The following is a 26127-nucleotide window of genomic DNA, read 5'->3' as shown; positions in this document are numbered from 1 at the left end:
ATTTTTTAACCATTCGGAATCATTTTTACGCTGAGCTTGGGAACTTTCAATTTTATGGACACCCTAATATATATATAATAAAACTGTTTGATACGTTACATATTAATTCTATAATAATATGCACCATATCTTATTTGCATTAGGTTCATCAAAGTCTTGTGTGATGACATCTGCATTTTCTTCATATTGTATAATGTTATTTATTGTAAGTTTAATATCTGCTATACATTCCTCATGTTTGATATTTCATTGATAAAAGCGAACTAGGCTGTAATCCTCAAACAGCCTACCAAAAGCTTCTATCAATTTAAAAAAATATTTTATATTCCAAAATTATTGCTTATATCTGCCAATAAACTATGTGGATTAGACTTTAAGTAACCATAATTTTTTCTTGCACTCTTTGATAATAAATCTACTAAGCTTTAAATTTTTACATTAAGTATTTTAAGATTTATTATAACACTAAAAGCAGGCATAGTGTCAGATAAAAACGCAGCTCAATCATAAATAGGTTATCTATTAAAAATACACCACATATGTGAAAATTTAGATTTTGCAGCATGTTAATCAGTTGGCGCATAACTGTCATATCTTTGCACAGTTCAATTTGGCCTGGACAATCAAAGATTACGAATTGATCGTCTATACATCCTAATTTTCTTTCCCGCCAAACGAAAAATTCTCCACCATATATCTATAATTAATACAACAAAATATATCTCTAAAAATTTAAGTGTGTATTTCTAAATTTTAATATCATTTTCTATGAATTTTATAGATCTTACTGCATGCTAAATACAATGCATTCGTTTGCTCCAAATCTCAATTCATCATCCTTCATAACATCGTCTATTGAATTAATTCTCAAATATCCACATATGGCTCAGACTCAAGATATTCAGCTGCTATACACAAATTGATTACATCTAATACTTTTTTCTCATCCATTGCTTGTGGTTGCTTTATTTAACATTATCTTGACTGCCAATCATTTATAAAAATGTAATAATAATATGAGCAGCAAATGCGATAATACTTACTTTTCCACTACCTGTAGGTCCCATAACCCTAATCGAGCGTATCTCAATTTTATTTTATTACATTAACCAACAGTTTCTATAACTAATTGAGCGTATCTCATATTTATTTTATTAGAATAAAAGAATAGGCTCATGTATTATCATCATGTCCAACGGTTGACAGTAAGATTCTGTGGCTGCCTTCGTTTATGTACTGCCAGTACTGAAAACCTAAAGTTTAGGTTGCATACATTGTACAGTTTTAGTACTCACAGTTAATATACGATCACAGCTAATAAAGGACAGAAGATACAGTAAATGGGTTTGTAACGGGAAAGAGTGAGTCGTCCAATGCAGACACCAAAGCCTCGATCGGAAGATATTTTTCGGTAGAGAAAATACTTAGACGGGAAAAACTGATGGAAAATGACACATCTAAGATGTAAGTATTAATATCTCTACAATATGCGAATCGATTTGAATGTTTGTAGTCTTGTTGGAAAGCTCATATCGATATTATATTATGAAAGATTTATTACATTTTTTATTAAATAAACCAATTATGAGTTATATCAATCGGAAATAAAATTAGGTATAGTTTGTGGTCCGATTTTCGCGTAAAAGTAGATAGTGTCACGCTGCTCTTTTAATTACTTGCCGTGTAACACTACCGTGTTACTTGCTTTATATTCAGAAATATCAACTAAAATCTATTTACCTTGTTACCTTTCATCTGTAATAATAATCTTTTGCAGGCCTTAAGAAATCGTCAATGATATTTATCCTAATATAAGAATATTAAATGATTCGCAAATCGATGAAAGTACATTTGATAAAGTTCTAGGAGATGTTATTCGTATAATAGACTCTTACGATACAGGGTGGTCTAAGAGAGGAACGGTTGAATGTATGATAGCTTCAATGTTTATAATGTAATTATTGGTTTTTTAACGGGAATCTGTACGCGTAGCGAAGGCCCAACTCCAGCCCTCCCCTCCAGCCTCAGCGCCATCTATCGGCAACAGTAGGTAGCGCTGAGCGAAGTTATTATAGTCGGGTAAGTATCCCCAACCACTTGGGCATGCTAGGAGTTATGCTAGGGGGGTCATCTCCCACCACGCGCTCACGCTTTTCCCTTAGGGGTAAAAAGTGGGAAGGTGGAGGGAGAGAAAGGCGCGTGTGTGCGTCATTGTCCATGTTCTTAAACACAAGGATGGACAGCCTTCGTGTCGGTGGGCCCAACTGGGCCCAACCTTCACGTACACTAACTCAGTGCATATATGTGCAGCTGTTACCGATGTCACGATACGTAAAATTGAAGTGACAGAGGAAACGAAACAGCTGATTTTCATAACGAATATCATCCTTTTAGAAGTAATAAACGTTACTTTCAACACTTACGTCGACGTCGTTAGGAGTAGCAACATTACTTTCAAAAGTATTATCGCAACTTTTAACAGCATCGACTGATGTGTTACAACTATACTGCAATCACTTTTCATTTAAATATTATAGCCAAAAACTTAATTGCTATTAATGACAACATTACTTTTTACAGTATTCTCATCACTTTCACTAAATTTATTTCGACTGTTGATAATATTTACTACTTTTTTTAATTTTAATCAGTTGGCCACAAAATTATCGGTAACATCATTACTTGTAACAGTATTAACGTTACTTTTAACTTTGTCGACCGAATTCTTAAAAATACTTACATCTATTGAAATATTAGCGCCGTGAATTTCTTTGGTATCAATAACAACATCACTTTTTACAGAAATGTCGTCACTATTACCGAATTTCTCTCAACTAATGATAATCCCTTATGTCTATTCTACTCGTCACATAGTTATTAGCAACATCATCACTTACGATAGTATTAACGTCACTTTCAACTATGTCGACGGTCTTACTAATATTATTAATTTCAGTTGCCTTACTATTATAGTGAAGCTTTAACTTACAAATCGCATAGTTTCTAGTAACAACATCACTTAGTACAGTATTATCGTCACTTTTAACTATATCGGCGATTCTTGTTATTGTAACAAAATGACTATGTACAGCAATAGCGTCACTTTATAGAAGATTTCAATGAAGTTTCGATTTGAAATACGCGCATCTTCTGTAGCAATTTAAAGTTGGAAGTTAAAATAAAGTGGTATTCATTATTCCAAATCTATAACAATTTGTCTGCAAGCCCTGAAAAAGTATTTGACATAAATTAGTCCTCTACGTGAATTCCAGAAGATTTGTACGAATTCTCAATTAAAAAATCGCATATCCTCAGTAGCAGCAGCAAAATAAAAGCCCAAACATCGTTGATTTCACTGTTAAAAAATGTTTAACAAATTTTCTACAGGCCTAAAAAAAAGGTTGATCTAAATTATCTCTTTGCTTACATTACAGAAGAATTCTACGAAATTTCAATTAAAAATTCGAAAATCATCTGTAGCTGCAGCAAGACAGAAGCTCAAATATTTTGGATTTCACGATTAACAAATTTATAAATATATATGTGAAAGCCTAAAAAGAATCATGATATAAATTATCCCTCTGCGTGCATTAGAGAAGAACTCTACGAAATTTCGGTTAAAAATTCCCAAATAATCTGTAGCTGCAATAAGATAGAAGCTCAAATATTTTGCATTTCACGGTTGACAAATTTATAACTACTTATGTGAAAACCTAAAATAAATGATGACATAAATTATCCCTCTGCGTGCATTACAAAAGAATTCAACGAAATTTCGGTTTAAAATTCGCTAATCATCTGTAGCAGCAGCAAAACAGAAGCTCAAATGATGTGGATTTCACTATTAATAAATGCATAAAAACTTTTCTGCAAACTTAAAAAAAATCATGACAAAAATTATCCCTCTGCGTGCCTTACAGAATAATTTTACGAAGTTTTAGTTCGAAATTTGCCAATCATCTCCCAATAGCAACTTTGCTTTATGGCTCTTTCTCTGTCAAACTAATCCCATTTATATTTTCTTTTCATTAATATAAACTGGGAAATACAACAATTAATGCAATGGAAGCCTCTGTTTATTAGGTATACTGCTTCCAGATTCCTAAATTTATTCACCATATGTCCTATTACTTGTAAAATATTGAAATCATGAATCCTTCTCATATTTACACATTACATGATTTTAATATAATTTTGATTAACTATTTGATTAATATTTTACAAATTTTATGCCCAAAATTGCTTGCTAGCTTCTCATTCGCAAGGATTTACCTAGAAATTCATAACTTTTTCCACCTTTTTTATTACTGATACTCCCAATAGCAACTTTGCATTATGGCTCTTTCTCTGGCAAACTAGCCCCATTTATATTTTCTTATCATAAATATAAACTGGGAAATAGAACAATTAATGCAATGGAAGCCTCTGTTTATTAGGTATACTGCTTCCAGATTCCTAAATTTATTCACCATATGTTTTATTACTTGTAAAATATTGAAATCATGAATCCTTCTCATATTTACACATTACATGATTTTAATATAATTTTTATTAACTATTTGATTAATATTTTACAAATTTTATGCCCAAAATTGCTTGCTAGCTTTTCATTCGCAAGGATTTGCCTAGAAATTCATAACTTTTTCCACCTTTTTTATTACTGATACTCCCAATAGCAACTTTGCATTATGGCTCTTTCTCTGGCAAACTAGCCCCATTTATATTTTCTTATCATAAATATAAACTGGGAAATAGAACAATTAATGCAATGGAAGCCTCTGTTTATTAGGTATACTGCTTCCAGATTCCTAAATTTATTCACCATATGTTCTATTACTTGTAAAATATTGAAATCATGAATCCTTCTCATATTTACACATTACATGATTTTAATATAATTTTGATTAACTATTTGATTAATATTTTACAAATTTTATGCCCAAAATTGCCTGCAAGCTTTTCATTCGCAAGGATTTGCCTAGAAATTCATAACTTTTTCCACCTTTTTTATTACTGATACTCCCAATAGCAACTTTGCATTATGGCTCTTTCTCTGGCAAACTAGCCCCATTTATATTTTCTTATCATAAATATAAACTGGGAAATAGAACAATTAATGCAATGGAAGCCTCTGTTTATTAGGTATACTGCTTCCAGATTCCTAAATTTATTCACCATATGTTCTATTACTTGTAAAATATTGAAATCATGAATCCTTCTCATATTTACACATTACATGATTTTAATATAATTTTGATTAACTATTTGATTAATATTTTACAAATTTTATGCCCAAAATTGCCTGCAAGCTTCTCATTTGCAAGGATTTGCCTAGAAATTCACAACTTTTTCCATCTTTTTTATTACTGATACTCCCAATAGCAACCTTGCATTATGGCGCTTTCTCTGGCAAACTAGCCCCATTTATATTTTCTTATTATAAATATAAACTAGGAAATATAACAATTAATGCAATGGAAACCTCTGTTTTTTAGGTATAGTGCTTCCAGTTTCCTAAATTTAATCACCGTATGCTCTATTACTTGTAAAATATTGAAATCAAAAATTCTTTTCATATTTACACATTTATATGATTTTATTATAATTTGGATTAGCTATTTGATTTATATTTACAAATTTTATACCCATGTATTTCTCAGGTCTTCTGACAACCGTGAAACTCATTACACATTATTTATTAAGTCTAAGAGTATAGCGTATAATTTTCAATTACCTTAATAGTTGATCAATTATCTTTGACGTAGACCTTCCATTGCCAAGTTGTTACGAACACAATCAGACCAGTCAGCTCAATCCTCAGCAACACACACACACACACACGACAGAATAATCATATTCTTCACTGTAGTCTGGAAAAAAGAAACCCTACAAAGTACGACAATTAAAGTATAAGACATTCTATTCTATAGAATAGAATGTTATACTAATCTAATTGTCGACTCCCTCTGTCATAACATTTCAAATGTTTATTTGAAATGATGACAAAATTCTAGTCACTGCACAATAAATACACTTTACAGCACACAAAAACACATTTTTGGAGAATTCACACTATCATAACCACAAATGACTAATAACTTCACTAAATTATTTACACAGCACGTTGGATTTATAATATAAATCTAATCAGTAGCACTAACAATAATTCCCACACACACGACATTTTAATTTTTAACTTAAACTTATACCGGTTCTACACTATACCGGCTCTACGTTGAAATTCGCGACTATCTCCATGTCCGCTTGACAGTGAAGAAACAGCTGACGCGTGTCTATGAACCCACGTGCTCACACACACCCTCTTGTGTGCCAGTCAAGCTAGCGACGCTACTATCCGCACAGTGTTTTCACATGTTTATTTCTCCTCTCCTAAAGTTCAAAAAATTAAAAAAAAATATAATATCAGCTCCTTCATCTGCACATTCGATTCATCCTAGCCTGTCGTCAATTAAAGCTGTTGATGAATTTTGGTAAATTATAATATAGTGAAATGCATAGAATTTTCAAACTGTATGCCGACGGCAAAAATCATGCTATCTCTTGCCAAACAGAACGACTGCAATTCTTATCCGATTGTGATAAAAATTGTACCAATATAATCCTTGGTTTATTTCGGAGTGATCTTCGTTCTTGGATTTTCCATAAGTGTCATAATTTCTTGGCTATTTGTGGTAAAAGTCGCGAGTGCGCAAAGAACAATGCGAGCCGAACGGTGACCGGAGCTGTCGCGCACTCGTGACTTCTACCGTAAATAGCAAAGAAACTAAAACACTTATTGAAAATCCGTGAACGAAGATCACTCCGAAATAAACAAAGGATTATATTAGTACTATTTTTATGCTAATCGGGTAAGAATTACAGCCGTTCTGTTTGGCAAGAGATAGCGTGATTTTTACCGTCGACCGTGCAGTTCGAAACTTCTTTGCATTTCACTGTATTATCATTTACCAAAATCAATCCACTGCTTCAATTGACAAGCGGCTGGGATTATTCGAAAGTGCAGAAGAATGACTTGATGCTATATTTTTTTCAAAATTTTTTATCCCTTATGAGAGAAGAAAATCAAGAATAAAGCCGCTATACGCAAGTGATGTTGGGAGCACGGGAAAGACATATAAGTGTGTGTGCGTCCATGAGCCCAACACTAGCGTCTCAGCTATGGCAATTCTACTCTTATTTACAGTAATGCCACGTTTGTAGTGCGCTTTTGAATTCCTCTCTGTTTATCAGATGGAGGATGAGACAAATAAATAATAAAAAAATTATCAATTCATTGCAATTTGATGCTCTTTCCAATAAGACCAGCCACTTGTCAATGGTAGGTCTGGATAAATTTTGATAAATCGAAAAAGAGTCGAAAGCTAGGAAACATCGGACTGTACGGCCAATGGTGAAAATCACGCAAACTTTTGCCAAACAGAACGACTGTATTTCTTATCCGATTGTGATAAAAAATTTTACGAATATAATCCTTTTTTTATTTCAGAGTGATCTTCGTCCTTAGATTTTTAATAAGTGACACAGTTTTTTAGCTATTTGCGGTAGAAGTCGGGAGTGCGCGGCAACTCCGGTCACCGTTTGACTCGCTTTGGTCGTTGCGCACTCATAACTTCTAACGTGAATAGCCAAAAAATTATTACACTTATTAAAAATTCAAGAACGAAGATCACTCTGAAATGAATGCCGGATTGTATTGGTACCATTTTTATCATAATCGGATAAGAATTACAGTCGTTCTGTTTGGCAAGAGATAGCATAATTTTCACCATTGGCTGTAGTGTTCGATGTTGCCTTGCATTGTACTCTTTTACGATTTATCAAAATTTTTCCATACCTTCCATCGACAAGTGGCTTGTCTCATTGGATAAAGCATGAAATTGCAGTGGATTGATAATTTTTGCATAATTTACTAATCCATCCTCCATCTGATAAATAGAGAAGAAGTCGAAAGCGCACCGCAAGCGTGTCACCTTGCTGTAATAAGAGTAGCTCAGACACGCTAACGCTAGTGTTTGGCTCACGGACACACATACACTTGTGTGATTCTGCCGTGCTCCCAACATTACTATGCGTATTGCGGCTTTATTCTTGATTTTATGGTCTCTTAAATGATCAAAAATCTTGAAAAAAATATGGCGTCAAGTCACTATCCTACAGTTTCGAATGATCCCAGCCGTTTATCAATTGAACCTGTGGATGAATTTTGGTAAATCATAATAGAGTGAATGCATAGAATTTTCGAACTGTTTGCCGACGGTAAAAATCATGCTATCTCTTGCCAAACAGAACGACTGCAATTCTTATCCGATTGTGATAAAAATTGTACGAATGTAATCCTTGGTTTATTCCAGAGTGATCTTCGTTCTTGGATTTTCAATAATTGTCATAGTTTTTTCGCTATTTACGTTAGAAGTCACGAGTGCGCGACAATTCCGGTGACCGTTCGACTTGTTTTGTTCGTTGCGCACTCGTGACTTCTAACGTAAATAGCGAAAAAATTATTACACTTATTGAAAATCCTTGAACGGTGATCACTCTGAAATGAATGGAGGATTATATTCGTACCATTTTTATCAAAATCGGATGATAATTACCATCGTATTTTTTGGCATAAATTTGCTTGATTTCTACCGTCAGCCGTGCATTTCAATGATTTTTCATTATTAGAACTAATCCATAGTTTTGATAAAAATGCTAATTTTTATTGTGGCCAAGAAAACCAAATAAAAATTGCAGAATTATCATAGAAAATTATCTACTCTCCCCTTCTTTTCCCCTCAATCCTTTCAGCGCAGGCAATACATTGCCGGCCGCGGAGTAGGGAGATAGGAGGAGAGTGAAAGGTAGGTTCGCTTCCCCTTAGATGCTGGAGTGGGGAGCCAAGCTAAGTTACGATGTTCTCTCTGCTTTGCCGGCTTTGCGTAAAATTTAACAAATTCTTCAAATCTTGCGCCAAACGAAACGGCCTCATTTCTTGACCGATTTTCATGTTTATGGACTTTTTGAACTCGCAAGAAGATTATCTAGTGATCTTCGTTGGCCGATTTTTAAAAAATTGAAAAAAAAAGTGGAATTTGAAAAATCAGCCAACGAAGATCACTAGATAATTTTCTTACGTTTTCAAAAAGTCCACAAACGTGAAAATCGGTTAAGAAATGAGGGCGTTTCGTTTGGCACAAGTTTCGCTCTGTAATGTCGATATACGGATTCCCCTTAAGTGGAAAAATTTTAGACTACACCACGAAAAATCGTAAGTGTAAAAAATGTGAGTTTGGCCATTCTCCGGGTAATCATAACTGCCGTTTTAATTTTAAAGGCAGTGCCAAAGCCATTGAAGCTCATGCTGGAGTAGAACTCATAAATCATAGCAGGATTCTTGAAGAAACAGGTCTAACAGTTAGAGTTGTCATAGGCGATGAAGATAGCTCTATGATCTCAGACGTGAGAAAAGATTGTTTTGATGTAACAATTCATAAACTTTCTGATAAAAATCATTTATGTAAAAATTTTCAGGGCGAATTGTATAAAATAGCAAATGACTATAAAGAACTAAAAAAAAAAGTGTTATACCATATCTAAAAAATGCTTTACATATTCCGTCTCACAAAATAAAGGAAACAGTGAGGCTCTCGCTCAAGAGTTACGCAAAATACCAGATCACGTTGTTGGTGCACATAAAAACTGTGGAACATGGTGTTCGAACAAACAGAAGCACACCTTTAAATTATCAGATGATAAGCTTATTAGGCATTAAAAAATATATTTAATAAGTATGCTGATAATTGAAGAAAATTCTCTTTGGCAGCATCTAGTCAATCAAATGAAAGTTTTAATAATATTGTAAGTCCCCGCGTAAAAAAAATCGATCTTAGAAAGATCTTAATTTTGACTGAAATATAATCGTAAGATCTTAGTAAGATCTTACTTTCGTCTTTCAGGCAGTCTTGCTTTGGGTCGCGAACAAGACGAATATGTAAGATATTTCTATGATCTTTCTAATACTTGAAAATTTTATTTTTGATTTGTAAATATAGGACAGCCCGTGTAAAAAAATTTGGACTTGCAAAGCGCTTGGATTCGGCTGGAAAGATCCTCGAAAGATCTTGGAAAGGTCTTTCCAGTGTATTGGAAAGTAGCTTGCTCTGTCCCGCCAGCAAGACAAGCTCCGAGCTCTTGGCAAGCGCTTTCCAAGACGATTCGAAATTTGAGAAAGTAAGAAGATTAGGTTATAATTAATTTGTTTATTTATTTATTTTCATATATTTGTTATTATGATTATCGATTAATACAGATATTAATTAATTTTACTGCATGAAATTTTTTTTCCGCGGTGGGACTCGAACCTGGAACCGATGCCAATCTCACGTACAGCTGTCCGACGTTTGCACCATTCAGCGAAACTTGGATTTATATATCGATTGCTATTTTAGCATATATAGAAACAATAGACAAATATGTGTTATTCTGATGTCAGCGACAAGATTACTTGTGGACGACTTTTAAAGCCAAATTGTCTGAAATTAGTAACAAGACATTTTAGGGACGTCTTTAGGATCTGAATGCTGTGCGGGATATTTTACGAAGCTAAAGCTAGCGTTCGATGCGAGCAATTCGATAAAGCTCAACATAGCCTGAAGTAAGCAAGCAATGAAAATAAAAAAATATGCATCTTCTTCTTTATTTCACAAGGAACAGATCCATATAGGTTAAAAAGTGGATCCGGCAAGGGAAACAGCTGAAAAAAAATTGTAGATGCTTAGAATGCGCGACCTTTTTGCAGATTTCTCTATGTTTTAGCTAAGTTTAACCCCGCTGCTACCCACAGAAAATTCGTCAGTTAATTAAACAAGTATGCATCTTCTTTCTTATTTCATAAGAAAGATATACATATAGGTTAAACAGTGGAGCCAGCAAAGGAAATAGGTGAAAAAAATGATTGAAAGTAATAAAGTGCGACTTATTCATACAGTTTTCTATTATTCGCTTAAATTTTATCTCACTGCTGCCAATAGGAAGTTTGTTAGCCAATTAAAAAAATATGCATCATCTTCCTCTTTTCATAACGAAGAGATCCATATAGGTTAAGAAGTGTTGTAACCGGCGAGGGAAATAGCTGAAAAAATTATAAAATCTAAAAATGTGCGACGTACTCACAAATATTTGACGTTTATTATAATCCGAATTCACTAATTTTCTTCGGCTATTTCCCTTGCCGGCTCCACTGCTTAACCTATATGGATATCTTTCTTATGAAATATGAAAGAAGATGCATACTTGTTTAATTAACTAACGAATTTTCTGTGGGTAGCAGCGGGGTTAAACTTAGCTAAAACATAGAGAAATCTGCAAAAAGGTCGCGCATTCTAAGCATCTACAATTTTTTTTCAGCTGTTTCCCTTGCCGGGTCCACTTTTTAACCTATATGGATCTGTTCCTTGTGAAATAAGAAAGAAGATGCATATTTTTTTATTTTCATTGCTTGCTTACTTCAGGCTATGTTGAGCTTTATCGAATTGCTCGCATCGAACGCTAGCTTTAGCTTCGTAAAATATCCCGCACAGCATTCAGATCCTAAAGACGTCCCTATAATGTCTTGTTACTAATTTCAGACAATTAGGCTTTAAAAGTCGTCCACAAGTAATCTTGTCGCTGACATCAGAATAACACATATTTGTCTATTGTTTCTATATACGCTAAAATAGCAATCGATATATAAATCCAAGTTTCGCTGAATGGTGCAAACGTCGGACAGCTGTACGTGAGATTGGCATCGGTTCGGGTGATGGCAGACAACTCGATGGAACTGACGCAGCGGCCGTAAACGTAAACATAATGTAAGACAGACGAAGTCGTAAACTTAAGCGGCGAATTTGAATGATTTGATATTGTCTGCCGATGTCTGGTCGAAATCGTTAACGTAATTTTTGCAATTGTGCTAGCTGTTTTGCAAAAATACTTTATTTATATCATTATTTAAGAAAAATATAATTCTGTAAGTAGCATTTTAATAAAAATTAAATTGAAATAATATATTTCAATAGATTTTTTATACCCTCACCTTTATTAGCATAGATATTGTTTGTATCATGCAAAAATGCAATTTCTAGAAAATATGGATGGAGATCTGGAAAATGATATTTTAATTTTATCAAGTTATTGGCTAGCATTCATTTATATATATATTAGAAAAAGGAAACAAAAGCGTTGGTTGAATAGAAGATGGTTAGTAAATCCAATCAACCAGAATAGGCTATCTCAAGGAGATTACAACAATCTATTTGTAGAGCTAAAAAATGAACCACATAGATTTTACCGCTACACAAGAATGTCTGAAGTACATTTTAAAAAATTATTGAAATTAACCGAACCATTTTTACATAAAAAGAATTGGCGAGCCTTTACCCCAGAGTTGAAGCTAATAATTGCTATACGGTATTTATATATTTTTCTAATATTTCATATATTCTATGTACGAGATATAATGTTTTTATAAATAATATATAACACATATATATATACTTTTGAAGATATTTGGCTACTGGAGACTTGCCAAATACCATAGCTCTAGCTTTTAGAGTAGGTGAATCCACAGTAAGAAATATTGTGAAAGAAGTTTGTATGGCCATAATAAAAAGTTTAAAAACAAAATATCTTGCTGAACCTACTGAAGAAGATTGGAAGAAATGTGCCACAGGATATTGGGAAAAATGGAACCTACCAAATTGTGTAGGGTCTATAGATGGAAAACACATTAGATTACGCGCACCACCAAATTCTGGAAGCCTATATTACAATTATAAAAAATATTACAGCATTGTTTTAATGGCTATCGCCGACCACTTGTATAGATTTACACTAGTAGATATTGGTGCATTTGGTGGTAAGAAATTAACAGTGAAATATTATGTGAAATTTTTAAAATGTATATACATACATGTATTATAATTTTTTAATTTATAGGAATGAACGATGCAGGTATATTTAATGGCTCGAATATAGGAATAAATTTAACAAATGAAACCTTAAATTTGCCAAAAGAACAAATGCCTTTACCTAATAGCGAAAATAAAACATCGGCTTATTTTGTGGCAGATGATGCCTTTAAGCTGTCTCATAGAATAATGAAGCCTTATTCCAAACATAATTTAACATATGATGAGAAAATTTTCAATTATAGGATTTCGAGAGCCCGTAGAACCGTGGAAAGCGCTTTCGGAATTTTAAGTAATAAATGGAGAATATTTCATACTGCTATTACTATACTTCCAGAAACAGCAGACCTAATAGTAAGCGCCTCTGTATGCTTACATAATTATATTTTGAAGGAAGAACAAATTGATGGATATAAATCATACAGCAAAGAATCAAATTACCGTCTTGTTCAGGTAAAACAAAAGGAATTGAACAATTTTATTCGGTAAAAATTTTGTTTGAAATATTTTAGCATCCTCCTTGGGTTGAAATTAGTAATGAAACTATTCACGCATCCAATAATTCTGTACTAACGGGTGAGCACCAAAGAACCATCTTAAACAACTTTTTTCAGTCAACAGATGGCCAAGTAGAATGGCAACACGAATATGTGCAGAGAGGGATTTATGCAGACGAATAGATCGATACAAAAATAGAGGATAATGTTTAATAACTATTAATCTGTTAGATTGAAACAATTTTAGTATTAGACATTGTTTGAGAAAAATATTTATTCCTATGTAAATAATTAAAATTTTAATTTAATATTTCTTCTTCCCAACAATTAATGTTGAACAATTAAAAAAATAAATAAAGTATTTCCTTATATTTGCATTTCAACATAAATACATATTTTATACCTTATATATGTTAAATTATTTTGTAGCAACTATATAGTCATCATTATTAATTTATGTATAACATAGTGTATAATATTACTCAATCCGTGCTACCAGAGCATCCATTATCATTTTTTTCCTTATAAGCTTCTCATTATCAGAGAAGGTATCGAACTGCAATTTTAAATATTTCATGAAGGCATCATCTACACTATCCATTTCTGTTTTCTTCTTTTTCATATATTCAGAAATAGTGTCACCCATATTTAAGAATGCAGTCTCTAAAGATTTTGTTTCATGAACTTTACGTCTTTTCATAATATTTGGCTCAGTATCACCTGTATTGATACATTCTTCGTCAAGTACCTGCTTATTACTTTCTTGCAAGTTATTTAATAAATCATTATTATTATTCTTATTAATGCTGCTATTAGTGTAGCTTCTAAAAAATAGAAATTGTAATTCAAATTAAAACAAAACGAAAACTAAATATTGTTTTACCTTCTTCTTTTTACAATCTTGTCCAAAAATGAAAGCTGACGTAAATAAAGAAATGAACTTTGCTTGACAGCTCCACTTCCACTTCTGCATTCAAGAGCTTTTCGTTTTTCTCTGTTGTATTGATCTCTGAGAGAATTGCATCTTTTCTGACAATAAATAGGAGTATACATATCATCTAAAATTAACCAAATATACCAAAGCATTCAAAATAATGTGTGACAAGTTAAATTGCTTTCAGTTAAAATAGAAACTTTGTAATCTAAAAACCTTCATGCAATTCTGTCATTATCGTAGATATCTCCTTCCATGCATTGCTTTTCATAATATTGTCTTTAAAATTTTTATTCTGCTTATCATACAAAAAGCTTCTTTCCTTGTACAAATCAATAAGTAGCTCATCACCAGTTTTTCTATTATTATCTAAGTCATCATCAGGATCGTCAACCGTGTCATTTATTATATCATACGAAGCACTATAATCTTCATGATCCATACTTCTACATAATTTAAAAATGTAAAAAATAAAACGGAAAATTTTAATCAAATCTAAGCATTTTTAAAATTCCTGAATTATAAATTTTAAAATTTACTATATTTCTCCAAAACTAATATTATAACCTAACAGTGATAAATAATAACTATATATATATATATATATTATTTAACGATTTCTGTATAACTTAAGGAATGGGTACGAAAAACTAGTACAATACATTTTTAATTAAAAATGCTACTTACAGAATTATATTTTTCTTAAATAATGATATAAATAAAGTATTTTTGCAAAACAGCTAGCACAGTTGCAAAAATTACGCTAACGATTTCGACCAGACATCGGCAGACAATATCAAATCATTCAAATTCGCCGCTTAAGTTTACGACTTCGTCTGTCTTACATTATGTTTACGTTTACGGCCGCTGCGTCAGTTCCATCGAGTTGTCTGCCATCACCCTTCCAGGTTCGAGTCCCACCGCGGAAAAAAAATTTCATGCAGTAAAATTAATTAATATCTGTATTAATCGATAATCATAATAACAAATATATGAAAATAAATAAATAAACAAATTAATTATAACCTATTCTTCTTACTTTCTCAAATTTCGAATCGTCTTGGAAAGCGCTTGCCAAGAGCTCGGAGCTTGTCTTGCTGGCGGGACAGAGCAAGCTACTTTCCAATACACTGGAAAGACCTTTCCAAGATCTTTCGAGGATCTTTCCAGCCGAATCCAAGCGCTTTGCAAGTCCAAATTTTTTTTACGCGGTCTGTCCTATATTTGCAAATCAAAAATACCATTTTCAAGTATTAGAAAGATCATAGAAATATCTTACATATTCGTCTTGTTCGTGACCCAAAGCAAGACTACCTGAAAGACGAATGTAAAGATCTTACTAAGATCTTACGATTATATTTCAGTCAAAATTAAGATCTTTCTAAGATCTTACGATTATAGTTCAAGTCAAAATTAAGATCTTTCTAAGCTCGATTTTTTTTACGCGGGTCATAAAGTTCATAAGAATGTCTGTCTTAGTACAGTTTTGGCCATAAATCTTGCGGCGTAGCGAGGGGAAGTAGGAATCAGAGGGGCGAGGGGATTGCTAGGGAGTTTGTCCGTAGCTGTCAAATGGCGCGATTAACCCTCAATTTTGTATCATCAACAAAAATAATATTTTCGGAAAACGATTGTGGAAAAGAAGGAAGGATTTTAATAAATAACTGAGAAAAAAATCAGATGAGTATAAATTAATAAAAAAAATAAAAATTATTGTGAATTTTGAAGAAAATATACTTTGTGGTTATTTTATTTTTGTTACAGGTGAAATCCTGTTATGATGACTTTCAATTAAGGAAAAAATAATTATAGACCTATAAATGAAAAAGTATTATTACATGAAGCACTTCTCTGTATGGCCCAGTCATTTCAATCCCCAAAAAAAACACTTTCGTGTAAAAAACAACGGCAAGTAATTTGGTCCTTTCTCTCCACAATAATTAAAATCCCAATAAAATACCATCAAAAAAAAATTTACACAAAATAAATCTCAAACATAAATACCGGCAACACAAAGAATTCAAATCACTTAAATTCGAAAAGTAATTATTTGATCCCAAACAAAAATAGCGGCAACATAAAGGATTGAAATCACTTATAAATTCGACAAGTAATCAAGCGGTAATATAAAGCACTGAGGTCGCATAATTTAGGCAACTAAAAAAATATAAATAAAGAATTAATTATTATATCATTTTTGTATACATACTACTTGCCAGGAGGGGCCAAATAGTGTTATGTATATTTAAATCTTCGTTACAGTTGCATATTGAAATATATACTACTCTACACTTTTTGGCCCCTCCTGGCAAGTAGTATGTATACAAAAATGATATAATAATTAATTACTTATTTACATTTTTTTAGTTGCCTAAATTATGCGACCTCAGTGCTTTATATTACCGCTTGATTACTTGTCGAATTTATAAGTGATTTCAATCCTTTATGTTGCCGCTATTTTTGTTTGGGATCAAATAATTACTTGTCGAATTTAAGTGATTTCAATTCTTTGTGTTGCCGGTATTTTTGTTTGAGATTTATTTTGTGTAAATTTTTTTTTGATGGTATATATTTTATTGGGATTTTAATTTTTGTGGAGAGAAAGGACCAAATTACTTGCCGTTGTTTTGTACATGAAAGTGTTTTTTTGGGGGATCTTAGAGCTTTTTGTAATATGTGAAAAAGATACATCTTAAGAATTTCTTTATGCAAATAATACAAAATGTAATGAAACTCTTAAAGGAAGAATGTGTATTCTAATAAATAAATTTTATTGGAAGGGAATATAAATTGAAATATATAAATAATTATATTGTTAACAATAATCAATTTTATTTAACAATATTAAAAAAGGAAAAGTACAACATTTTAAATACTACATTGAAATATTATAGCTAAAAACAATGAAAAATTACATATCAACTCGTTATAGTTTTGATGAAGAAAGATACAATATTTTTCTAAACAAAATATATGTATTACTGGATTTTATTTGAAACGGCGTGATACTCAGTGAGAAAATAATTTAATAAAGATAGAAACTCAATGTGGAAATCATATCATTTTTAAATAGTTTACTCACTATAGATATATTGCAGCCGAAGGCGCTATAATTGCGGCCAATATTTAGTGAAATGGCGTTTTCAACGCAGTCGTGGTGCTAATATTGTTGAACATGTTATTACAAGTAAGACGTTTTTACCCATGATAACAACTTTCAACATTTATAAAAGCAGCCGTTAGAGATACGAATAACGTAATATTGAATTACTTAAATTTCCTCAAACAATATGATAAACGTACCTTTTGAATTTCTGGGCCATGTTTTCTTTTGAACGATATGATCGTTCGCATATATCCATGATTTATCCTCTCACGTATCATAGACGTATAATGACCAGTTGCAGCATCCTTGCCGCCATGGAAAATCGCACAATTTGCTTTATAAACTTTATCACCCATTTCTAATTTCTCAATAGGTATACCTTTAATGTTTCAGTTTTTAAGAACAATCCAATCTTTAACGTTTTCTATATTTTCAGTTTTGGTATTATATAACGATAATTTAACAATCAGAACTTTCTTAGTAACTGTACTAGCAATTTTTTGCTGAAGTTCTAAAGAACGCATGCAATTACTGCACAAAGAATTCAATAGTTTTTTTCCACTTAGAGAAGTTGCTCTGAATTATTTCTTTCATGTGCTCCAAGAATTACTTTTGCATAATTTTTTGGGAATTAACAAACTCTTCATACCATCAAATAGCGTAAGTAATAAAATATTATTACAAGATTGGGTAATATTTGTATGACAACATGAAGTACTACATTTGTCCGTTTTTGTTAGATAATGTTGCACAACGCGATTCAAGCAACTTAATTTATCACACAGAGCAGTGATTAAATCACCATCATCAGACTGCCGCTTTCCAACAAATTGGATTTCAGCATATTGTCTAATATCAATATTTTTTACAGATTTATCAATAGTTTCTGTAAGCAAAAATAAATGATTTTAGAGCATTGTCTGCTCCTATACGAAATAGTACACTGTAAAAAATCTATGAAAATTTACATTGGAATAATTGTAAATTGTTCACTATTTTCATGTGAAAAAAGCAGAATTTTTGAGATTTTACAAAATTTAGTAAAATTACAGTTGATTTGTAATTTCGCTTCTATTTTCATTGTAAAATTACAATATTTTTCAGTAAAATCACTTAATTATAGTAAATTTCATAATTATATGTAAATTTACAAGAAAGTTGATAGTATGAATGTATATTTACAAATCTATATTTGAAATTTTCAATTGAATGTAATAACTCAATTTATTATAGTAAATTGATCACACACTATATTGTAAAAATTTCTAGAATATCATAGTAAATATTATCCGCTAGTTATGTACTAATATAAATATAATATAGTGCGAATGTGTAGCTGTATTCATAAATAGAAAAGTCAGTTCAAAAATGCTGAATGTTGTTGATTGATAGCGCTGCCAGCATACTTATGCATATTAGTACACATTTGGCGTGTTCGGCCGACACTAAGCGGTCTCACCTCCTAAGTAAAAGATCCTTTTGATTGGCCCATTTAAATTGATCAACCAGTCATACGAGTATTTTACTAAGCGGCTGCGGCCGCTGAGTGTCTGCCGAACGCGCCCATCGACTAGCCTTTAACCCAGGTATTTATACTAATACATGTTAATACTTCCTTTTCACCGAACACGGGCTAACCTGGTCCAATAGAGACCGTGCACACCAACACAATGATAGCGAAGTGTCAATGTATAACTGTATACATATAAATAAATTACACTCAAAAACTGCGAAAATTGACCGATAGTTTGCGCTGATTGTATGCATATACACCAATACACATTCTCATCTCACTGTCATTGTGTTGATGTGCACGGTCCCTTTTCCGGTCTTTAGAATGTGGAAGCTGTTCAGTGCGCGGTCGAAAGCAAGCTTCCGAATATAATCCATAGGAATCCAGTAAGTTCCCACTTTCTTATCAATTTCTATTTTCATACACTCAATGCAAAGTAATTATATGGTACTTATAGGTACTGCGTGGGGTAGAATATTATTATTTGGCTATAATTTAGATATAGACATATTTTCTTATCTTATATATTATATTACCTTGCAGACAATAGAATTTTGTTTGATTAATAACAATATTGGAAAAGAAGCCTACTATTATATGCATTTGAACCTTAAAAGTGTTACGGTCAGTAATATGCATAGACTTTTTGCATAGTATCAATAGACATTTCTTTGAACGCAAACAAGGAAAAAGGAAAAATATTAGTCAGCTGAGTTCCCAACTATACCAGGATCCTTTCGGCAATGTTTTAAAGTAAGTTCCCACTTTCTTATCAATTTCTATTTTCATACACTCAATGCAAAGTAATTATTTGGTACTTATATGTACTGTGTGGGGTAGAATATTATTATTTGGCTATAATTTAGAGATATAGTCATATTTTCTTATCTTATATATTATATTACCTTGCAGACAATAGGATTTTGATTGACTAATAACAATATTAGAAAAGAAATTTACTATCACTTGCATTTGAACCTTGAAAGTGTTACGGTCAGTAATATGCATTGTCTTCTTGCGTAGCATTAATACATATCTTTGAACTCTAACAAGGGAACTAAAAATATTAGTCAGCATTTTTTCCCAAATACAGCAGGATCCTTTTTGCAATATTTTAAAGAAAGTTTCTACTTTCTTATGAATTTCTATTTCCATACACTCAATGCGAAGTAATTATATGTTACTTATATGAATTTTTGCTGTAATAATATGAGAGTATTTGTGTTCAATTTTTTACAGATAGCAAAATTAAGCTTTTAAGTTTGAAAGATATGTACTATTGTTAGTAGTATCCTGGTACCCTCTCTGTCTTTCTCGTATCTTATTATCCAATCCCCTGAAATATAACAATGTATAATTGTTATATTTGTGGTTATGAGTTTTCATCTATAGATTTGTACAATACCCATCAAACAGTTCATAAAAATTTACCGAATATAAGAATAACTTGTTACTATAAAGATTGCATGAAACAATTTACAAAATATATCCAGTTTAGGCGACATTTGATTAGATTACACAGTAAAAAGCAAGAGTTCGGAGATGGTGTCTATACTTGTAGAAACAAAGGTTGTCAATTTATATGCCACAATCTAAAATTGTTTCATAAACATTTATATCAAGAAATAAGAAGCAGTGAAGAAGGAATATTATGCGGATATCATAATTGTCCTTTAAATACTGTTTTTAAAAGCGTTTCTACTTATTCCGTACATTTGACCAGAAGACATAATGTTCTTAATAAAGTAGAAGTAGATGTTGATGAAATGCTTACTGATGAATCTTTCTATGAATCTGACAAATATGCTTCAATTGATTCTAATATTCAAATTGAGGATACCATTGATGAGTATATATTAAGTTTACCGGAAAAGCAATTGAAACCTATTGCACAATTATATATACAGTTAACAACAAAATATTTTTTAACTGAATCGGCTCTCCAAGCAGTTATTGATTCTATAAAATCTGTTATTGATATATCTGTTGAAGAATTTATAACTGCCTTGAGTAATAGTAGCTTAGAAAACACTATAAAAGTTAAAGTTTTACAGATTTTTAATAAAACTCAGGCAATATTATCCAAAGCATACAGTCACGAAAATGGTTTATTTAGAAATACTTATTGCAGAAACAAGTATTATGTTGAAAATTTTAAAATTGTAATGCCTATGGAAGTAAGTTTAGGTCGAAATAATACACATGGAAAGTGTCACTACCATTATGTTCCTATATTAGATACTTTAAACGCACTCTTAGTCAATGAAGATATACGAAGGTTTTGCTTAAATCGGCAAAGTTATTGTAATCATGATAAAAATATACTTTTTGATATTCAATGTGGTAATGTAATTAAAAAAAGTAGCTTTTTTAAAAGTGATAATGTATTGCAATTACTTCTATATCAAGATGCTTTTGAAATATGCAACCCATTAGGATCTTCAAAAAAAAAATTTAAACTTGTTGGCTTTTATATGGTTTTAGCAAACCTACCTACATATTTGAGATCCAAGGTTCAAAATTTACAACTTGTTTTATTATGTTATGAAAAAGATCTCGCTTACTTCGGTTGGAATAAAATAATGGAACTTTTAATTAAAGATTTAAAAATATTAGAGACTCTTGGAATTGAAATTACAGTTGATAATAAAAAAATTCGTTTTACCGGTACGTTAGTTGCTATGTTGGGTGATAACTTGGGTAGTCATCAAATAGGTGGCTTCACAGAAAATTTTAGCAAATCTGAATATTTTTGTCGATTTTGTGAATTGTCTGAACAAACAATAGCAGTAAATTATAAATGTTCAAATGTGAAAAGAACTCCGGAAAATTATAAGAAATGTTTAAGTCAAGCAATGCAAACTTTCCAAACTATTAAAGGAATAAAAAATGATTCACCTCTGAATGAACTTAACTTTTTTCACGTATGTAATCCTGGGCTACCACCATGTATAGCACATGATATTTTTGAAGGAATTGCACCTTACGATTTGATGTATGCTATAAAATATTTTATTCGAAATTCTTGGTTTGACTACGGATTATTAAATTCTCGATTATCGAAAATTAAATTTAGAGGTGAAAGCACTAACATTATCATTCCTATTATTAAAAATTCTTATAAATTGTCCGGAACAGCCAGTCAAATAAGAAGACTTTTGTTAATTTCCCCTATAGCCGTTTTCGATTCAATTAATGATTATGAAGATGATGTATGGAATATGGTTTTACTACTTCGTCATATTTCCTCTTTAGTATGTGCTCCGGCTCTATCATTAGGACAAATAGGTTTGTTACATGAAAAGATAAACGAATATTTGCTATTAAGGAAACAGTGTTTTCCATTCATAAAATTGAGACCTAAACATCACTATATATCCCATTATCCATCCTTAATTTTACATTTTGGTCCACTTAAACACTTATGGACTTTAAGATTTGAAAGTAAGCATAGATATTTCAAAAATATTATTAAAAGTTCCCAGAATTTTAAAAATGTTACAAAACTACTAGCAAATAAGCATCAATTCTTGCAAAGTCAATCTTACTTATCTTACCGTTCTTGTGTGATAGCTGATAATGCTGAAAGATATAATGCCATAAATGTATCCAATTCTATTGCTAATGCTATAACAAAATATTTAGATATAAATAGAGATAAGAATATAGAATTTATAGCTTCACAGGCTTCATTTAGAGGCATAAAATATAAGGAAGATATGTCCATTTATGTAGGCAAAAATATGTACGGCATTTGTCAAATTTGCAATATTAAATTTATATTAATAGACATTAATTACTCAGAAATATATTTTGTGGGTACTACCAAAGAAATTATATTAAATAGTGATTTAGGTATATATGAACTATTTGAACATAAAAATGAAAAGTACACTATAGATGAAAACTCAATCTATCCTTATTCTTCTCTACCATCACCAAGCCCACTACTTACAATTTCGCTTACTTCGGTAACTACATATCTTTTCAAATATGCCCCTATTGACATTTAATAGAAGGATTTCGTTATTATTGTAAGTATAAACGTTTTTTATTTCTTCTTACTGTTTTAATACGGTTTACATATTATTTCAGATGTCTCTATTCTTTAAAATATGGTCGGTGGATAGGAAACAAAAAGCTTCTATTTTAGTAAATGATTCGGATAATATATTATATGATGTTATTGCAAAGGGGAGTCAGAAGCTTGGTATCACTGGTAAATGTATCGTTCTGGAAAAAGATGGAACGACTATAGATGACTGTGAAGTCTTGAAATATTGTTCAGGCGAAATTTTAATATTGCTAGAGCGTGGTCAAGCTTGGTCACAGCCTAGCATCGATTTAAGCAGCGTTTTAGACAATGATGTAATTACATTATCCTCCAGTGATGTTTTAACAGATTTTCCAATTATTTCTGCATCTGCAAATACTGCTTCACAAATGACTACCCCCAACATTCTTAAAGAAACATCTAATTTCGAGGAAATATGGACCAATTTTGTGATTCCTTGGGATAGTTTAGATACTACAATTAAAAAAGAACTGGATGCTGGTAACCGAACAAAATTTATTATAAATACAGTTGTAAATCGCGTAGTCGCAGAAATGCGTTGTACTCTGGAATTCATACCTGCGCGAGCATTCAAAATTGTTGCAAGAAAACTTGTGGATAAATATCCTAAGACGTTCAAAGATATGGATGAGGAAGGCAATGCTTTTGGTGATGGAACTCACTCAATGTATGCTAAATTGCATGATCGTAATACGTACCTAAATCGGCCGCATATGAAACGATCTTTGACTCAAACTGTAAATGTTCCCTTGAAAAAACAAAAGAAGATTTTATCTTCTAAAGCTGGATGCAGTAATTGGCAGCCCCAACAATATTCAGAAGGTGAAACGACAGAATCTATTGAGGAAAAGAGATTATTCTTATACCAATCATCTTTAAATCTGAATTTGTTACGAAATCCCGATGCACACGAAAAAGTCATGTTATATTTAGAATTAACTTATCCTGCTCAAAGGCTCTTCCTCAATAATGTTGATAAAATTCCTACGATTGATGATATAATGCTCTCATGGCCTTTATTGCTAAACAAAGAATTCATGTTTTGGCATTATCAGAAACTGATGAATCATTCTATTTCAATTTTGGAAGCCGAGTTTTTGAAGAAACAAAATATAATAAAAGCCTACGGAAACTCACAAAAAAGCATTGATAAGACACCTGTAATAGAGGATATGAAATGTATTAAAATAATAATGCATTATTTTAAGGAAAATTTTAACACATTGTTCAAGCAATATAATGTCAGTATAGATACGATTTCCAATTTTATTTTATAAGCATAAAATCATATAACCAAATAATTTTAATTTTAGGAAGGTACAAACTTGTCTGAATTGAATACGGATAATGTTGCCCCATGTATTATAATTGTCGGTACGTATTAGAGAGTAGAAATATAATGAATTATTGTCTCGCATAGCTCACATAATCTTAAAAAGATCTGTTAGTCAATTATAGACCAAAAGGTGATTTTAAGACGCATTTTTGTCATATCTACTATATGGGTATTCTGTGCGGTTATAATAATATGAAGTGTTAGGGAAAGCAGATTTATTCATTTTTGTTGTAAATATTCTCAAGATTATTTAATTTATTGTTTATTTTCAACAGACGATGCAGTTAAGCCAATATATTATTTGTTTATCGAAAAAATACGAATTGAAACAGCTGAATCTTTCGTTGAGGCATTGCAATTATTGATGGCAGCGTACTACGTGTTTAACATGCAATATTCTTCAGGGCATGCTTGTACTCTGGAATTCATTCAAAGATACTTTTTAAAAATTCATCCAGACATGGGAAGCAAGTCGCGTAAGTCCACTACGAAAATGAAAGTATTATCCCTTTTTACTAAATTGCGCAATGTCCATGAGCAGAAGTTAGCCAATAATATTGTTTGATTTTTCGGATTTAAATGTATTAATAGTATTAAAGATTCTGTCAAGGTAGATCATTTACTGAATTCCGACTGCACTCTAATCACACAGGTCTTAATTTCAATTTATAAAAACAACTGTTTAATAAGTGGAAAATTAACGCTGTATTGTCAAATAATAGTTGAAACAAAATGTAAAAGAAAATATTTCACATTTATATTGGCATAGAATAGTGACGTTTTACTACCTATATTTTTTCATTTTTTTCAACTTAGTTTTCCTCTTAAAAACATTTAATGTTACGTTCGAATTTAACCCTAGATGAGTCATATTAATCGAGAGAATATTCTCTACAGATTGACCAAATTGAATTGTTTAAAATTGTTACTAACGAGCTATAAATCTGTTTTTAACGAGAAGTAGAATGGTGTCAATGCGTAAATTAAATTCTTTCTTTCTTCCTGTAGATAAATGAAGAAGTTCAATTTGGTCAACCTGTAGAGAATATTCTCTCGGTTAATACGACTCATTTAAGGTTAAAATCGAACAAAAAATTAAAAATTTTTAAGGGAAAAACTAAGTTGAAAAAAATTAAAAAATATAGGTAGTAAAACGCCACTATTCCATGCCAATATAAATGTGAAATATTTTCTTTTACATTTTATTTCAACTATTATTTGATAATACAGCGTTAATTTTCCACTTATTAAACAATAGTTTGTCTAAATTGAAATTAAGACAAGTTTGATCTGTGCTGTTCGAATCCACTAAATTAACTACCTTAAAATCATTAATTATGTATATAGCACTTAAAAAAATATTTTATTTTTGTTTAATATATTAAATATTATTTAAATGCGTTATATAAGTGCATAATATGTGTCTTATAAATGATTAGTCAAATTTAGACGTAAATCAAACATAGGGAGCTGTAGATTTTGTGCTTTAGCTCTACCATTTTTATACTGCATTATATTAGCGACTCAGTTTTACTAAAATTGCTTATTATGTAAAAGATACTATTTCTGAGCATTCGCAGACAATAGTATTTTGTTTAATACTAATTTCTATTGGTATTAAGGATGTTGTCACGTTAGATATCTACTGTACTAGTCAGACACGTTTCATATTTGAAATAAACGAAATCTTGGTTTGTATGTTTGTGTTTAAAT

At 31.4% G+C, this 26127-nt stretch overlaps 3 protein-coding genes and 1 pseudogene across 3 annotated transcripts in view; 2 read left to right on the top strand and 2 right to left on the bottom strand.

The window, feature by feature from the left end:
* The window catches only part of LOC136773839 (arylsulfatase B-like), a 316178-nt gene that overhangs the window by 27553 nt on the left and 262498 nt on the right, over positions 1-26127 (top strand). The gene's annotated exons all lie outside the window — the stretch shown is intronic.
* On the bottom strand, positions 109-1067 carry LOC136774543 (GPN-loop GTPase 3-like; annotated as a pseudogene).
* On the top strand, positions 12293-13633 carry LOC136774534 (uncharacterized). The gene is made up of 4 exons (XM_066728909.1): positions 12293-12453; positions 12549-12901; positions 12982-13406; positions 13466-13633. Exons 1-4 carry the CDS (start codon positions 12347-12349, stop codon positions 13631-13633), a joined length of 1053 nt encoding a protein of 350 aa, XP_066585006.1. The 5' UTR covers positions 12293-12346.
* Positions 13178-14628, bottom strand: LOC136774845 (uncharacterized). The gene is made up of 3 exons (XM_066729330.1): positions 14601-14628; positions 14334-14508; positions 13178-14274 (listed from the first exon to the last, which is right to left on the bottom strand). The coding sequence occupies exons 1-3, from the start codon at positions 14617-14619 to the stop codon at positions 13929-13931; spliced, it is 540 nt and encodes a 179-aa protein (XP_066585427.1). The 5' UTR covers positions 14620-14628; the 3' UTR covers positions 13178-13928.

Source organism: Prorops nasuta, unplaced genomic scaffold (genome assembly GCF_024137725.1).
Source record: "Prorops nasuta isolate Cenicafe-Biocafe unplaced genomic scaffold, Cenicafe_Pnas_1.2 PNAS00001, whole genome shotgun sequence".
In the NCBI taxonomy this organism is placed as follows: domain Eukaryota; kingdom Metazoa; phylum Arthropoda; class Insecta; order Hymenoptera; family Bethylidae; genus Prorops; species Prorops nasuta.
Note: the sequence above shows the minus strand (reverse complement) of the source record. Positions and strands in the feature narration are given on the sequence as shown.

Excerpts from the sequence above, each read along its gene's own strand:
- LOC136774534 (XM_066728909.1), top strand. The coding sequence starts at position 12,347 with ATGTCTGAAGTACATTTTAAAAAATTATTGAAATTAACCGAACCATTT. Across the intron at positions 12,454-12,548 it reads AAGCTAATAATTGCTATACG|ATATTTGGCTACTGGAGACT; the intron begins GTATTTATATAT and ends ATACTTTTGAAG. Across the intron at positions 12,902-12,981 it reads AGATATTGGTGCATTTGGTG|GAATGAACGATGCAGGTATA; the intron begins GTAAGAAATTAA and ends TTTAATTTATAG.
- LOC136774845 (XM_066729330.1), bottom strand. Across the intron at positions 14,275-14,333 it reads AAGATTGTAAAAAGAAGAAG|AAGCTACACTAATAGCAGCA; the intron begins GTAAAACAATAT and ends TCTATTTTTTAG.